Source organism: Natrix helvetica (assembly GCF_964273705.1).
Source record: "Natrix helvetica genome assembly, chromosome: 2".
Classification (NCBI taxonomy): Eukaryota; Metazoa; Chordata; class Lepidosauria; order Squamata; family Natricidae; genus Natrix; species Natrix helvetica.
In genome coordinates this window covers 207,737,703-207,753,590 of record NC_138552.1, presented here as the reverse complement: position 1 = coordinate 207,753,590, position 15,888 = coordinate 207,737,703, and the positions used below count along the sequence as shown (strand labels likewise).

Sequence of the window (15,888 nt, the reverse complement as noted above, 5' to 3'; positions counted from 1 at the left end):
TAACAGTGAGGATAATTAACCAGTGGAACTGCTTGCCTTCAGAAGTTGTGGGTGACCCGGAGGTTTTTAATAAGAGACTGGACAGTCACTTGTCTGAAATGGTATAGGGTCTCCTGCTTGAGCATCGGTTGGGCCACTAGAAGACCTCCAAGGTCCCTTCCAGTTCTATTCGGATGGATGGATGGAAGGGAGGAAGGAACGAAGGAAGGAAGTTTAATGGGAAGCAGCAGAAAGTCAAAAGTTGCTCCTGCTTCCAATGCTTTTTCACCTGTCCTTGGTCATCTTGTTTCTCTGTTTAAGTAAGGTAATATCTCTGAAACCATGACCCAGTAGGGCACAGGTTTTCTATTGCTCAGTAAGAATAAGTTTTAAAAAAACAATACTTCAAGTAAAGCTGCTTCCCCAAACAATGTATTCCCCTGCTTCTAGAGAGCTTTACTTTATATCTTTGAACTCTGAAGAAAGAGTGGATGAGCAAATGAAGTGACATATAGTACCCATCTGCAGAGATGAATAGTGTCACCTTTTTATTCTCAGTGGAGCAAAAACACTGTCTCCGCACTTCACCCCACCCCTTTGATGTAAATTAGAACCATTCTACAGTTGAATTTGATGTAATAGAAGCTTCTGTGAAGAGAATACAGGAGAAGGAAAGTTATTTTTTAATATATTTTCTCTCTTCTAATCAAGTTTTCTGTGCTGCTCTGGGATTTCAGATTTATAAATAGTGGTATTAATTGTTGATATGGTTGAATACATTTTTGGAAAGACATAGAATATTGTTGCCTTCTTTTCTGGCTCCTTATGCAAGAGGTTAAAAAAAATCAATGAAACTGAAGGAAGGTTGCATAAATAATGCATTGTGTACGGTCTCAAAATATGTACTTAATTAATGATCCATTTGCCCCGAAGTTTGGACAAGTTGACCTCATGCTTTTGTAGATTTTATTAGTTTCAGACAAGTGATAGTGCTTTTCATTGTGTGGTAGGATAGTTCTTTTACAATATTATTAACCTGTTTTAAGGCTGATTTAGAATTGCTTGCAATGGCCCATAGCGGTCGTCACATACTTACGCTATGAAAGGATGGATGGGTAAGCATGCATTGCAGATGTTTGCAGAGGAGCCAATGCAAACACCTTCCAAATCCCAATAACACATTGTGCGGAGGTGTGCATCCTATGTGCTGATTGGTGATCTAACCTCCTGTTTTATGCTTTGCTGTTTGAGTGTCCATCAGCCAGAAAGTTAAAATTCACAGACATGTGAATGCACCAGCTATGTAACTGTCTGTGAATGACAAACACATATATTCCCTCCCTCACGTGCAGTGCCAGAGAAGTCTACTTGACCCTTTATTCAGAACTAGCCGATAACCTGGCATTGCCCGGGTATTTATTTATAGGGGGGAAATGTCCGGACCAAACGTAATTTCTAATGTTGGATTTTCCCCCTTACCAGAGGGAGCCCCCTTGTGGAGTACTCTGAAGCCATTACCATGGAAACTCCATTGCACTGTACAGTAGAATCCATTTTACAGCAGTACAGTATAAGCCATTTTAAGCCACAACAGGCTGTATCGTAACAAAACACACACCCAGAGGGGTGTTAGGGGTATCTTACCCCATAGTATTTGTTTCCAGAGAGTAAGTCATTTGTATACCAAGTTTGGTTGAAATTGTTTGAGGCACTCCAGGGTTATGCTGGAACACACACACACACACTCACAGTGTGTGTGTGTGTGTGTGTGTGTGTGTATGTGTGTGTATATATATATGATAAATGCATAAAGAATGTTCTAAATTTTAACTAGAGAATTACTTTTTCATTTTTAATTGCATTCAGAGTTGGAACTGGACTGACAGTAGATAGTAGAACAGCGATCTTTTAAAAAAAATCTCCAGTGTTCACGGTATGGAAGTATATGTCAATTCATATACAATCATAGCAGGTTCAAAACAGAAACTTACCTATTTGTGTCACCTTGTTGCTAGTCTAATTAAATTGCCGCTTCTAAAAACATCCTTATTAAGAATATTTCTTATCTGATGATTACTAGTAATTTATTTTAATAAATAACTCTCACTAAGTACTGTTGCTTAGATACTGCAGGGGAAAAAAACCCCTAATGTTAGGCTTATTCTGGTTTATATTTTACCAAATGCACGATTTAGAAGATACAGTGACTTCTGAGTAGATTACAGAATTCAGTCAGTCCGTGTTCCTGAGTTCACTATGCATTAAAGCTGCAGTGACTCTAAAAGATTTGACTCTAAGGATTTTTAAGAAGGAAATATTACTGTGGGTGCATGCTCCATGTACATTGTGCAATAGCTGAAATAGGGTTCATAACTGATAGGTAAATGGATTGATTGGGGGTAGTAAGCAACACATTTTCTAAATGCTTTAGACAAATGCCCTGATTGTTTGATCTATAATAAGCCAGAATTACCAGGGAGCAGCATAATATCTCAAAAAGCACTTTTGTTCTGAAGAAGCTCAAGCTGCTATAAATGCTTTCCCTTCACCCATAAGTGTGGCAGCCTGAACAAACGGTTTCATATATTGAGTCATCAGTGCAGCTTTAAAAATTACACTCCTTAAAACTGCCAGCTGTGAACCTTTTATTTTTCTCTCTCTCTTTAAAAAAAAAAAATATCCAAATTAGGATATGCTTAAAAATGTAGATGGGTACAAAAGGACATTCCAGGAAATCCGCCGAGCTCAGTCTGTCAATGGAGTCCCTATTCCGTTAGAGCAGCTTGATGATATGGCTGAAAGGTAAGTCCGGATTCATTCTTGAATGTTGCAGTCATAAAGTGTTCATTTCTGTTAAAAGGGTTTTCTGTTAAAGGGGTTTTTTTTTAAATAGCAGATGAAACAAGTGTTCCACACTGTAATAATCTTTCCTGGTCACTGACATGATTGAGAAAAAAAATACTTGATAGTAAATAAGCTATACATTTTGAAAATGCAATACAGCTGTTTGTTGTTGTTTGCCACCTAACAGAAAGCAAATCATTGTGTAACAACATCATTGGGAAATGTTTATGGAAGCTGAGAGAAGGAAATCACTGCTTAATAAAAAAAATAGTTCACAATTCTTTTCAGTGTCTTTACTGGAAAACAAGCTCTATATAATACGTTTTTCATTCTGTGTGAATGTGCTTAGAACTGAACAGTGATTCATACCTTTCTTCACTTTATAAACCTACTCAACTAGTTTACTTTTGGTTATTTAAAGAGCTGGCTACAGAATAAGGAAAATTCAACATTTAATGTCTTTTAATGTCAGCTTTGCAGCATGAATTGTAATTTTTTTGCTCATTGTGTGTTTCTGTGTTTAACGATGGGGTAATTCATGTCTAGGTTTAATTTTGTTGCCTCTTCATCTGATCTCCATCTGCTGAAAATGGAGTTCTTGGAACTGAAGTACCGCTTGCTGTCACTCTTGGTCCTGGCTGAATCAAAATTAAAATCATGGATTATCAAATATGGAAGAAGAGATTCGGTTGAGCTGCTTCTTCAGAATTATATGGCAAGTTTACCATGGTTTCTGAATGTGCAATTTTAAGAAAGAAAATATATGAACCAAAAAACACGAACAGCTAATGTGATAGTATAGTGTTATTTTTTCCCAATTATACTCCTGGATTGATTTTAAACAGGGCAGAACTGTAAGGAAATAGGTGGGCATGAAGCTTCCCACATCGTGATGAGTCAAGGCACACACATATTTTTATCATGCAGGCAAGGACATGAAACACGTTGCAGATAGATCACATTCCCTAGAACAGAGCTGGTCACTCAGCAACAATATTTAAATTTGTGTGTGTCTGTATGTGTGTGTGTGTTAATTCTGTTCTTATTGCCTTGGAAGAGGGTTCAGTTTAGAGTAACCTGAACCCTTTAAGGAAGGGTTGGAAGGACAAGTAACTTCAGAATTTATCAGGATTTTGCATAACATGCTATTAATTCTTTTGGAGATTGGGTCTCAAACTTGATGGTAAATACAGATAGTCCTCAACTTACCGCAGTTCATTTAGTGACCATTCAAAGTTACAACAGTACTGAAAAAAAGTGACTTATGACTGTTTTTCACACTTACAACCATTGCAGCATCCCCATGGTCACATGATCAGAATTCAGATGATTGGCAACTGGTTCGTATTTATGAATGTTGCAGGGTCATGTGATCAGCTTTTGCGCCTTCTGACACGCAAAGTCAAGGGGGAATCCAAATTCACTTAACAGCTGTGTTACTAACTTCATAACTGCAAATTCACTTAACAACTGTGGCAAGAAAAGGGGCAAACTCACTTTGAAATGTTTTACTTAGCACCATGAATTTTGGGTTCAATTGTGGCTGTAACTCGAGAACTACCTGTACTTCTTTTACATACAGAAGGTCTTTCTTCATTCTGCAACATCATCTAATAGAACTGGAAAATGCAACTATACCTTGATTTATAACTATTCGTTGAGCAACTGTTTGAAGTAATTAAAGTATTTAAAGAAGTGACTTTCAACTGATCCTCACATTTACAATGGTTGCAGTAGCTCTGTGGTCACGTAATGAGAATTCCGATGCTTGGCAACTGGCATGTATTTATGCCTCCAGCATGCCAGCATTATGTGATTGCCATTTGCATTCTTCCCCAGTCAGCTTCAGAAATGGAAAAAGTCAATGGGGAAAGCTAGATTTGTTTAACAACTCTGTGATTCACTTATTAACTGCAATGTTTTGTGTGATAACTATGACAAAAAAGACCATAAAATTGGGCGCAACTCACTTAACAACCATGTAAGGGGAAAAAAAACACAATGACATAGAATAACAGAGTTGGAAGGGGCCTCAGAGTTCTTCTAGTCCAACCCACTGCTCAGGCAGGTAACCCTACACCACTTCAGACAAATGGTTATCCAATCTCTTCTTAAAAACTTCCAGTGTTGGAGCATTCACAGCTTCTGGAGGCAAGTTTTCCACTGATTAATTGTTCTAATTGTCAGGAAATTTTTCCTCAGTTCTTTAGTTGCTTCTCTCCTTGATTAGTTTCCCACTCATTGCTTCTTGCTCTTCCCTCAGATGCTTTAGAGAATAGCTTGACTCCCTCTAATTTGTGGCAGCCCCTGAGATATTGGAACACTGCTATCATGTCCCCCCTAGTCCTTCTTTTCATTAAACTAGACATACCCAGTTCCTGCAACCGTTCTTCATATGTTTTAGTCTCCAGTCCCCTAATCATCTTTGTTGCTCTTCTCTGCACTCTTTTTTTTAGACTCTCCACATCTTTTTTACATTGTGGTGACCAAAACTGGATGTAGTATTCCAAGTGTGGCCTTACCAAGGCATTATAAAGTGGTATTAATACTTCATGTGATCTTGACTCTATCCCTCTGTTTATGCAGCCAAGGACTGTATTGGCTTTTTTTGGCAGCTGCTACATATTTCTGGCTCATATTTAAATGGTTGTCCACTAGGATTCTAAGATCCCTCTCACAGTTACTACTATTGAGCAAGGTACCACATATACTGTACCTGTGTATTTTGTTTTTCTTGCCTAAGTGTAGAACCTTACTTTCTTTAACTTTACTTTACTTACTTTACCATCTTTCTTAGCAATGGAAATTCTAGTCCCAATTGTTGTCATAAGTCAAGGACCACCTGTACTCTTTTCTTAAAATTTAATTAGCTGTTGTCAGTCAGTGCAGAAAGTACTTAACTAGCTCAACCTTTGCAAAAGATGACATTACATGTCTGGTATGCCTCATCTTCCAGTATGGTAACTGCTCCATATGTTGAATGCCATCCATCATAAGTTAGGTAAAGTAGCAGGATAGCAAACAATTTAATTTCCACTGATTTTGCTGAGCGCTTACTTGAACTAACACGAACTAAAAACTTGCTTAGGAGTAAGTTTATTTATACTTACTTGGTCCATTCAATTGGCCTTCTAAATGGACTGAAACCATTTAAATCTTCAATTAGTTATTAGCTCTTTTGTATGACAGTATGTGCCAACCCTGTATGTTTTCAAGAAGAGGTTGTCTGAAATGGTATAGAGTTTTCCTGTCTGAGCAGAGGGTTGGATCAGAAGACTTCCAAGGTCCCTTCTAACTCTATTCTGTTCTTCTTTAAAGCAGCAGGTAATATAATTCCCAAAGACACAGTTGTGTAGTGTCTTAATCTAGGCAATATTAAAGAGTATGCAACTTTTCAAGTTCTCTAGAACATTTTACTGTATCAGATAAAACGTAATTATAAGAATGGAAAGAAGGAAGAAAATCCAGAAATCTATTAGGCTCCAGTCTGTCTCCTGCTATGGGCTGAATTCATGGGCTCCTGGTTTTTCAAGGTGCAAAACTAAATGTTTAACAGAATATAAAACAAAGAAATATTCTTCTCATGCATATACAGTACATATAGAGAAATTAGAAAGATTGCTTTTCAGAATTGTATGATTAATATTTTAGAGATCTCACACATCAGTTTAAAAAAATAGCTTGTTGGACCGTTAAAAGTCATATATTATTGTGACATTCTCCTATTAATCATACAGTAGTAATTAAATTTTCCTTTAGTGCTTTCTCATTGCTAATAGATATTTTCACTAATATTTTTGCCTGTTAATTTTGGGATATTTTAATGCAAAATTGTAATCATTGCATATTTTTCAAGAACTGTCTGACATAAGTAGGTGACAGAGCTGCAGTGTCATGGTGAATAATAACAAATTATTTAATCATCTATGATTACTAAAGTTTATGTTGATATCGAGAGTTTTCCAAATCAGATAAGGTTAATCTGTTACAAAGCAGGACCATGTTTGTTCAAAGAAATGAATGCTGAAGAACTCCATAAATCTTATTCTGGCCACAAAGTATGCATTGTTTTATCACAACCTTCAGCTTGCTTTGAACTTTTTGCCAAGTGTATTCAAGGGAAAAGGTTAATTTTATTTTCTTATTGTTGCAACTGATTTAGGTATTAAAAATAAATATTTCAGATTGATTTAAAATATCTTTATATTAATGTTTATTTGTGTCAGTATGGTTTAAAAGTGCACAAAACAAGTGTGAAAACTGTTTCTTAGGTTAAGCTCTCGCCCTCCTGTGGCCTTAGGAATAAACCACATATTACATAAATTAGACTGCATGCTACTAACAACCTTCTTTCACTACTAAATGAGCTGGTGGGAAGGGGAAAAGTTTGGAGCTGTGGAACTTTTGGAAAGAGAAGGACTTAAGATGCAGGCTCATATGCTTTGATTAGCTTTTGTATGAGGGTTTAAGAAAAAGAGCTGTAAGAGGATGTCAGGTGTGGAAAGTATGAAGGTTCAGTTTAACTGATTTATTGCTAAAAATCTATGCACAGGAATCTTCTCAACTGCTTCTCATTTAGCAACTACTTTAGCTAGCAACCATTCACAGATATCAGGATAAAAAAAAATTCATTTTCTAAACAATGCTGCATTTTAAAACTAATTTTTTTCTGCCTGATAACTGGTTCCGTGTGAAACTGATTAATATCTGGTTAGTTTCAGGCTGCAATGGGAGCTGGCAGGAGGGTTCTAATCCACTAATTAAAGTCACAGAGCTGAGTTTATGAAATTTGGTTAGGTCTTTTTAAGGAAGTGCTGTGTTGCAGAGAAAAGCAGCCCAAGAAAAGATATCTTAAGCAACCTCTCCACCCTGTGAGAGGCAAAAAAAGGGTCACACACAGGACACTGAGAGAGCAAAGTTTCATTTATCTGAATAAGATCACAGCAACCAGTCAAAGGGACGCTGTGGCTCAGTGGCTATGCTGAGTTTGTCGATCAGAAAGGTCAGCAGTTTGGCGGTTCGAATCCCTAGCGTCATGTAACGGAGTGAGCTCCCGTTACTTGTCCCAGCTTCTGCCAACCTAGCAGTTCAAAAGCATGTAAAAATGCAAGTAGAAAAATAGGGACCACCTTTAGTGGGAAGGTAACAGCGTTCCGTGCACCTTCAGCATTTAGTCATGCCGGCCACATGACCATGGCGCTGGCTCTTTAGCTTTGAAATGGAAATGAGCGCTGACCCCTAGAGTTGGGAATGACTAGCACATATGTGTGAAGGGAACTTTTACCTTTAACCAGTGATCTACATAACATCAGTTTTCTCTGTCTCTTTCTCTCAGTCGTATGTTCACTTAGCAACCATTTTGCTTAACAACAAAGTTGTTGGAATGGAATGCAGCTGCTAAATGGAGAAAGGATGAACTAATTGAAGTGGTCCAATAGAATTAGAATAAGTGACTCGTCCTTTTTGTAGGTTTATAGATTTGTTACCATCCTCCTCCACCACTCCTGGATATTCTTTTCTTTTCTGTGATTTTTCTGGCTTCATAACAACTTTTTTGATTTTGTATCTGTATCAGTCTGGCTAATTTGTCTTTTGTGAGCATTGAAAGTGAAAGATAAAATTTATAAAAAGTTTAATATATATATAATAAAGTTTTTTTTAAAAAAAAGATCTGGAAGATGAACCTGTAATAAAAGCTAAATAGATATAGTAGGCTTTTTAAAGGCAATTTTCTTATCTTATTGGAGATTTCATTTTTCTTCTCCTTTTTCAGACTGTCATAGAAAACAACAAATTTTTTGAGCAGTATGAAATTACATACCAGATCTTGAAAAAAGCAGCTGAGTCGTACGCCAATGCTAATGGCTCACGTAAGTAGAAGTCTATTTGTTCAGCATTATTCTTATTGCTAGATCAAGTAGAGCTGTTGCTAAGCAATTTGAAAAATGACAAAATTGGAAGCCATGTGTTTGAGAGCAGAGGACATGAAGACATTTCAGAGCAATGATCCTTTTCTAACGTGGTAAACATTTTCTAACATTCTTTTGTATGGATGTGGAATTTCTAACCATGCTAGGATACATATCCGAATGTCGTACTAATGCCCCAATTACGTTAAAAATATTTAGGTTTCATGTAGTTTTTTATGATGTGTATCAACATTGATTTCAATATTAATCTAATTTCCACTTCAAAAGTTTGCTTATTCTGTTTCCTGTTTTCTTATTTGATCACCTGCAACCATCTTTTTAGGGTATGAAGCCCATGTTCTTCATCCCAGCTCTGCAATGAGTCAAATCATTTCAGCCACAAATGCTCTACTTCAGGCTGGGAAAGAACCCTATAGATTGTCAAAGCATTTAAAAGGCTTTCTTTGCAAAATGGATTGGCTTTACTTTATGACATGTTAAACCAGTGGGTGTCCCTGAAGACTCATCACAGTTGCTCTACACTGTCAAAACTGACTATCCCAGTTATCTTTGCAGATGTACCCTTGCACAGATAACTCCTCCATTTGGGCCATCAGTGAAGTAAATGATGTGTGAAGGCAACCAGAGAAAACATTTGGAGTAGCCATGCCAAACCTTCTGGCTGCAGATATTTTAGCTCCTTTAGAACTTTTCCCATGGCAATTCACTTGGCAAAGTGGCTTTCCAATACAATGCACTGTGTACTTAGGTACTAAGGCCCCTTATAATCTAGGAGGAATGCTTAATCACAGTGGACTTTGTTTCCCCAATATTCCACAGGGCAGCAGTAAGGTGCTGCTATGCTTAAATATCTATGCATGCATGTCAGGGATCTCCAAATTCTTCAGCTCATTGACTCCTTCATGAAATTTTAGATTGTTGATCAATCCTCAAGTGTTTATTATATGAAAATTAATAAATTAGTAATAATAACATCAAACCTTTGGATATTCCCATTGACCCTTGGAGATCAATATTGATCACTGAAGAAGTGTGTGTGTGTGTGTGTGTGTAATGTAACTAAAGACACACTTTTGTTTCTTTGTTTTAAGATTACATTTAATAGTAAAGATGGTACATTTATCAGCAATAAGTAAGCTACTGCCAGTTAGCTTCACTGTAGTCTCACAATCACTGTATGGTTAGGGATGATGTCAATGTTGCCTGACTTAAGTAAAAGAGTCACTAAAATAACATTCATGAAGCTGTACTTGTACTAATTATTTGTGCTAAGATTGTATTACTATTAGAGCTTGTTTGTTCTTAATGTTATTTTATATTGGGATTTTCATTTGATGCAAGATTTATGTTAAAGCCTCAGTGCTCTATTTCAGCGGAAGAAATAGAGAACATTACAAAGTTCATGAATGATACAACAACACAGTGGAGGCACTTGTCAGTTGAAGTGAGAAGTGTTCGGAGTATGTTAGAAGAAGTCATTTCTAACTGGGATCGATATAGCAATACAGTCGCCATTCTGCAGGCCTGGCTGGAAGATGCTGAAAAAATGTTGAATCAACCTGAACATGCTAAAAAGGTAAGTACCCTACCATGTATTTGTTAGATTTATATGCAAGAACTGTGGCAATAGGTTGAACTGAGAGACTTTAGCTGTGTCAACATAACCCACTAAGCTTCTACTTCTGAAATATGACTACCACTATTTTCTTTATTTGTTTATAAAATGTATTGGCTGCCCATCTTACCACAGGGTAATTCTCAAATCAAATCAAATTTTATTTGATTAGCCGCAACCCTCTCCCAAAGGACTCGGGGCGGCGTACAATCAAAAGGATAAAATACACATAGGACACACATACATACGAAAAAACAAGGGCAATTACATTTGTGCATGGAGGAGAGTAGACTTGTAAGTGAAAGACAATAAACACAGCTAAAAACACAGTTAAAACACAGTTTAAAATCCCCTAAATAAAATTGCTAAATTAAAAAACCCCTCAGGAGCGTAACGAAGTTATGGTTGGGCCAGGCCAGATATTTGAAAAAGGTGGGTCTTGAGCTTAACACGGAAGGAGCGGAGGTCTGTAGTGGTCCTAATATCCGGTGGGAGGTCATTCCACAGGGCTGGGCCCGCCACAGAGAAGGCTCTGCTCCTAGGCGCCGCCCCATGGCATTGTCTAGTGGACGGCACCTGGAGAAGTCCCTCTCTGTGCGAGCGAATAGGTCGTAGGGATGTATGGGGCAGAATACGGTCCCGCAGGTAACTAGGTCCTGAGCCATGGAGCGCTTTAAAGATCGTAATCAAAACCTTGAAACGCACTCGATAGACCACAGGAAGCCAGTGCAGCTCGCGCAGGTGTGGTGTCACATGGGAGTACCTGGTGCTCCCCATAATCACCCGCGCGGCCGCATTCTGGACCAACTGTAGTCTCCGAGTGCATTTCAAGGGAAGCCCCATGTAGAGAGCGTTACAGTAGTCCAGGCGAGACGTCACCAGCGCAAGGGTGACTGTGCGTAGAGCGTCCCGGTCCAATAGGGGGCGCAATTGGCGCACCAGGCGAACCTGATGGAACGCCCCCCTGGCCACGGCTGTCACATGTTCATCCATGGACAGCTTGGCATCCAGGAGGACTCCCAAATTGCGCGCCCGCTCCACGGGGGCGAGTTGAATGCCCCCAATGGCCAGAGATGGAATTATCTGGTTGAACCGGGGAGCCGGAACCCACAGCCACTCCGTCTTGGAAGGGTTGAGCCTGAGTCGGTTGTCATCCATCCAGACCCGTACGGCTTCCACACACCGGGACATCACTTCGACGGCCTCGTTGGGGTGGTTCGGGGTGGAAATGTACAGCTGAGTATCATCAGCGTACAGGTGGTATCCCACCCCAAAACCACGGATGATCTCACCCAGCGGCTTCATGTATGTGTTGAACAGGAGTGGCGAGAGGACCGACCCCTGTGGCACCCCACAGATGAGGGGGCTTAGGGTCGACCTCTGCTCTCCTGCCAACACACGTTGCGTCCTGCCGGAGAGGTAGGAGCCGAACCACCGCAAGACGGTGCCCCGGATCCCCAACCCCTCCAGTCGGTGCAACAGGATACCATGGTCGATGGTATCAAAAGCCGCCGAGAGGTCTAATAGGACCAGGATAGAGGAACAGCCCCTATCTCTGGCCCTCCAGAGATCATCTACCAACGCGACCAAGGCCGTCTCAGTGCTGTGCCCAGGGCGAAAGCCGGACTGGCGCGGGTCTAGATAATCATTCTCCTCCAGATGTCGTGGAAACTGAGAAGCCACCACACTCTCCACAACCTTCGCCAAAAAGGGAAGGTTGGAGACAGGACGATAATTGACCAGCTCCATAGGGTCCAGGGAAGGCTTCTTGAGCAAGGGTCTCACCACCGCCTCTTTCAAGGCGGCCGGGAGAGACCCCTCACCCAACGAAGCGTTCACTAGGTCCAGGAGCCAGTCGCGTGTAACCTCCCAGGATGCCAGTACAAGCCAGGAGGGACACGGGTCCAACAAACATGTGGTAGGTCGCAGTCGCCCACGCAATCTGTCCAAATCCTCGATGACAACCAAGTCAAACTCCTCCCAAAAAGGTTTCTCAAGACTCGCCACTGGCGTCTCGACTGGGCCACTGAAGGGGACCCAATCCTTCCGGATTTGAGCGACTTTATCCTGCAGGTATTTCCCAAACTCCTCTGCCCTGCCCTGTAAAGGGGCCTCCCGTGGCCTCTGAAACAGAAGAGAGCGGGACACCCGAAACAGGGCGGCAGGGCGGTTCTCTGCGGATGCAATGAGAGCGGCACAATATTGACGTTTGGCCGTTCTCAATGCCACTAGGTACGTCCTTAAATGGGCTCGTACCTGTGCTCGGTCAAGTTTGGTTCGGGAGGATCTCCAACGACTCTCTAGGCATCTCTTGCGGCGCTTCATCACCCTTAGCTCCTCGGTAAACCAAGGGGCCAGGGTGGATCGTTGCCGCCGGAGAGGCCGCAAAGGCGCCACCCGGTTCAAGGCCCCGGTAGTCGCATTATTCCACGCGGCCACCAGGTCCTCTACCCGAGGGCGGGTCAGGGCTGCAGGAGGTGGCCCAAGCTCCGTCTGGAACCTGTCTGGTTCCATCAAGCGCCTGGGGCGGAACCATCTAGTGTTCTCCGGTTCCGCCTCCCCGCAGCGGGGAGTAGCACCAGGGAAGTCAAGACGGAGGAGTGAGTGATCTGACCATGACAGAGGAGTGATGGTTAAATTCACTCCTCCCAGATCACTCAACCACTGGCGAGAGACAAAAACAAGGTCCAAGGTGTGACCTCCCTCGTGTGTCGGGCCCTGAATCATTTGAGTCAGGTCCATGGCTATCATGGAAGCCATGAACTCCCGAGCCCCCTCTGATGCTTCTCCCACCGACGGCAGGTTAAAATCCCCCATCACTAAAAGTTTGGGGGTCTCAACCGCCACCGATGAGATCAGCTCGAGGAGCTCAGGCAGGGTCGCTGATGTATGGCGGGGAGCCAGGTATACTATCAGCAAGCCCATCTGCCTCCTAGGGCCCCATTTCACAACCAGGGATTCACATCCGGACGTCTGTAGCACAGTGGACTCCCTCGGCTCTAAATCCTCCCGGATAATCACTGCTACCCCACCGCCCCTTCCCCGGGCCCGGGGCTGGTGAAATGCTTGGTAACCTGGTGGGCACATTTCCACGAGGGGTAACCCTCCCTCGTGGCCCAACCAGGTTTCCGTTATTCCCGCGAGGTCCGGCTCCCCCTCCAAAATCAGATCGTGAATGAGGGGGGCCTTATTGACAACGGACCTCGCATTGCATAACAACAGCCTCAGGCCCTGGGCCTGCAGATCCTGACCACCTAGAACGCAGGGGTTGGTACAAGCGACCGGGTGTAACCAGCACCCACGGTCTCCCAACCGACTACGGGTTGTTAGTCTGTCCTCGTATCTGCCCCTCCCTACGACTGTTGGAATCACGAAGCCCTGTATGGGAATGATATCCTCTCCCCCCTCCTCCTCTCTGCTCCTTCTGCTCAAGACCCCGCCTGGTGACCTGGCTCCGTCATCGCTCCTGATCTGGCCCACCCCCCCAACCCCTAAACCCCTAAAAGAATTTAAAAAACATTTCACTAAAAACCCCCTAAGTCTCCGCTTCCTCCACCTCTCGGGATTAAGAAATCCGTCATCAAGGTGGGCCCTAGAAAGGGCGGAGGGCCACACCTGCGAGAGGGGGGATTCCCGCAGTAGGATAAGGTCTAGCCTGGAATACATATGCTGTTAAAAGTTCATTAGGGCCTAGGCTCTGTGCTGCAGATGGTATGATCGTATGCCATAGTCCAGTAAAATTGTAACAGCCGGGTATCAGTATAAAAAGTCATCCAGTCCAAGATGAAGGGGGGGTAATGATGATAATAAGATGGTCAAGTGCCGGTCACTAAGTGGGGGCTAGTAGGTGGTCAGTGGTGGATGGCGAGGGGTAGATGGATTTTTGCTTGATAATGGGGAGGGGCAGATGGTCAGTCAGATGAAAATAGGGCGGTAAAAACCTCCAGGCGCGCACGGATGAAAAGCAGGGGCAGCTGTTAGTCCAAAAGTCAGCAGGGGGGGGGAATAAACGGAACAGTCAAGGAGGTGGCTGGCAGGGGAAGAAGCTCTCCTGCCAAGTCTGATGTTAAACCTCCTGCCAGTTCCCAACAAGCCTGCCAGTTCCAGCAAGCCTCCCCCCCGGCCTCCAGGCGGCCTCCTGAAACGCTGCCCTTCTCCTACCGGCCTTCGGCATTCAAGTCTTGCCTAGGCCTGCATCCATGTTCTAAGCACTCCAGCCATTTCAAGCCCCAACGCCGCTCCTACCGGCCTCCAGTCCTTCCTGCTCTAGTCCTGTCCAATCCAATCAACCTCCAGTCCTCCCAACTCGACCTCCAGCATCTCCCACATCTCCCACATCTCTCCAGTCTGCTGTAGGCCAGGGGGATTTGGCGTTCGGCTTTTCGGCTCGCTCCAAGCCACAAGCCTCCAAAGCGACAATAACACACCCCCGCACGCTCCGGATGCCGTTTCTCCTCCTTTTGCCATTCTCCCGAGCTCCTCCGTACCTCTCCGCTCCCAGAACGGCAAATTCAACTCCTCCAACTCAAACGGCATTCCTGGGCGGCGTCTCTCCTCGGCAGCTCCCCAGTCCGCTCTCCGAGCTATTTCCAGATCTTCACACCACCCTGGGAGACCCCCCTTGGGTCATAGAAAAACCCAGGGTGACTGTTTATTGGACACCTGGCCCCCATGGTGTAAAAGGGGGGCCGGCAGCACCCCTGCTCCCTTAAAAGAGCTCGCGGGTCTAAGGAGCTCTCAGGCAGACCGCCATTGCTCCAGGAAGCTCCTCCTGGGTGGCTTACAGTCATAAAAGACACACACACACACACACACACACACACACACACAGCTTATTGCCCCTAACAATGTAGGTCCTCAACTTAACTGACGTTGGAAGGATGGAAGGCTGAGTCAACTTTCAGCTGATCAGGATCGAACTCCTGGAGTGAGCAGTGAGCCTATAGTAATGTAGTACTACATTCTAACCATTGTGCCACCAGGACAAATGTTACAATCCAATTACAAATTGGGAGAGTGGATAATAAGGGGGGGGGAGGTGGAATCTGTTGTTAACTAATCACCTCCACTATGATGCTCCCCCACTGGGGCCTCAAGCTAACTTGCAGAGCCAGTCCTGTAGGCCATGATGAAATGTTGGAGCCAACTTCACATTCAGAGAAAAGATGTTCCAGAGAGCATGTGCAGCGGCAGAGAAGGCCTTTCTCCTGGACCCCACAAGCAGAATAATTGGCCGAAGGGACCCGCAGCATGCCATTCCTTGCTTCTTTTTCTCCAAGCCTCGGCCTTTCGCCCATATGCTAAAAATCAGACTGAAAAAAAAAACCTGTCTTCATGCCCAGTTTCTGGTATAAAATGAAGCAAACCCACTTGATAATATCATACATTTTAGCACTTTTTTATATAGGAGATATAGTTGTTAAAGTATCTTAGACTCAAAGCATTTAGGGAAGGTATATGCAACTTGTGCTCCGATAAATATTGCTATATGTCACCTCTCACTATTTCTCACTAGTGACC

At 42.9% G+C, this 15,888-nt stretch overlaps 1 protein-coding gene across 1 annotated transcript in view; it reads left to right on the top strand.

The window, feature by feature from the left end:
* SYNE1 (spectrin repeat containing nuclear envelope protein 1) overlaps window positions 1-15,888 on the top strand; it is a 325,193-nt gene that overhangs the window by 76,012 nt on the left and 233,293 nt on the right. The window contains exons 13-16 of the mRNA XM_081943908.1: window positions 2,669-2,781; window positions 3,370-3,538; window positions 8,597-8,693; window positions 10,127-10,329. Coding sequence (XP_081800034.1) covers window positions 2,669-2,781; window positions 3,370-3,538; window positions 8,597-8,693; window positions 10,127-10,329 — 582 coding nt within the window. The remainder of the gene's footprint in view (window positions 1-2,668; window positions 2,782-3,369; window positions 3,539-8,596; window positions 8,694-10,126; window positions 10,330-15,888) is intronic.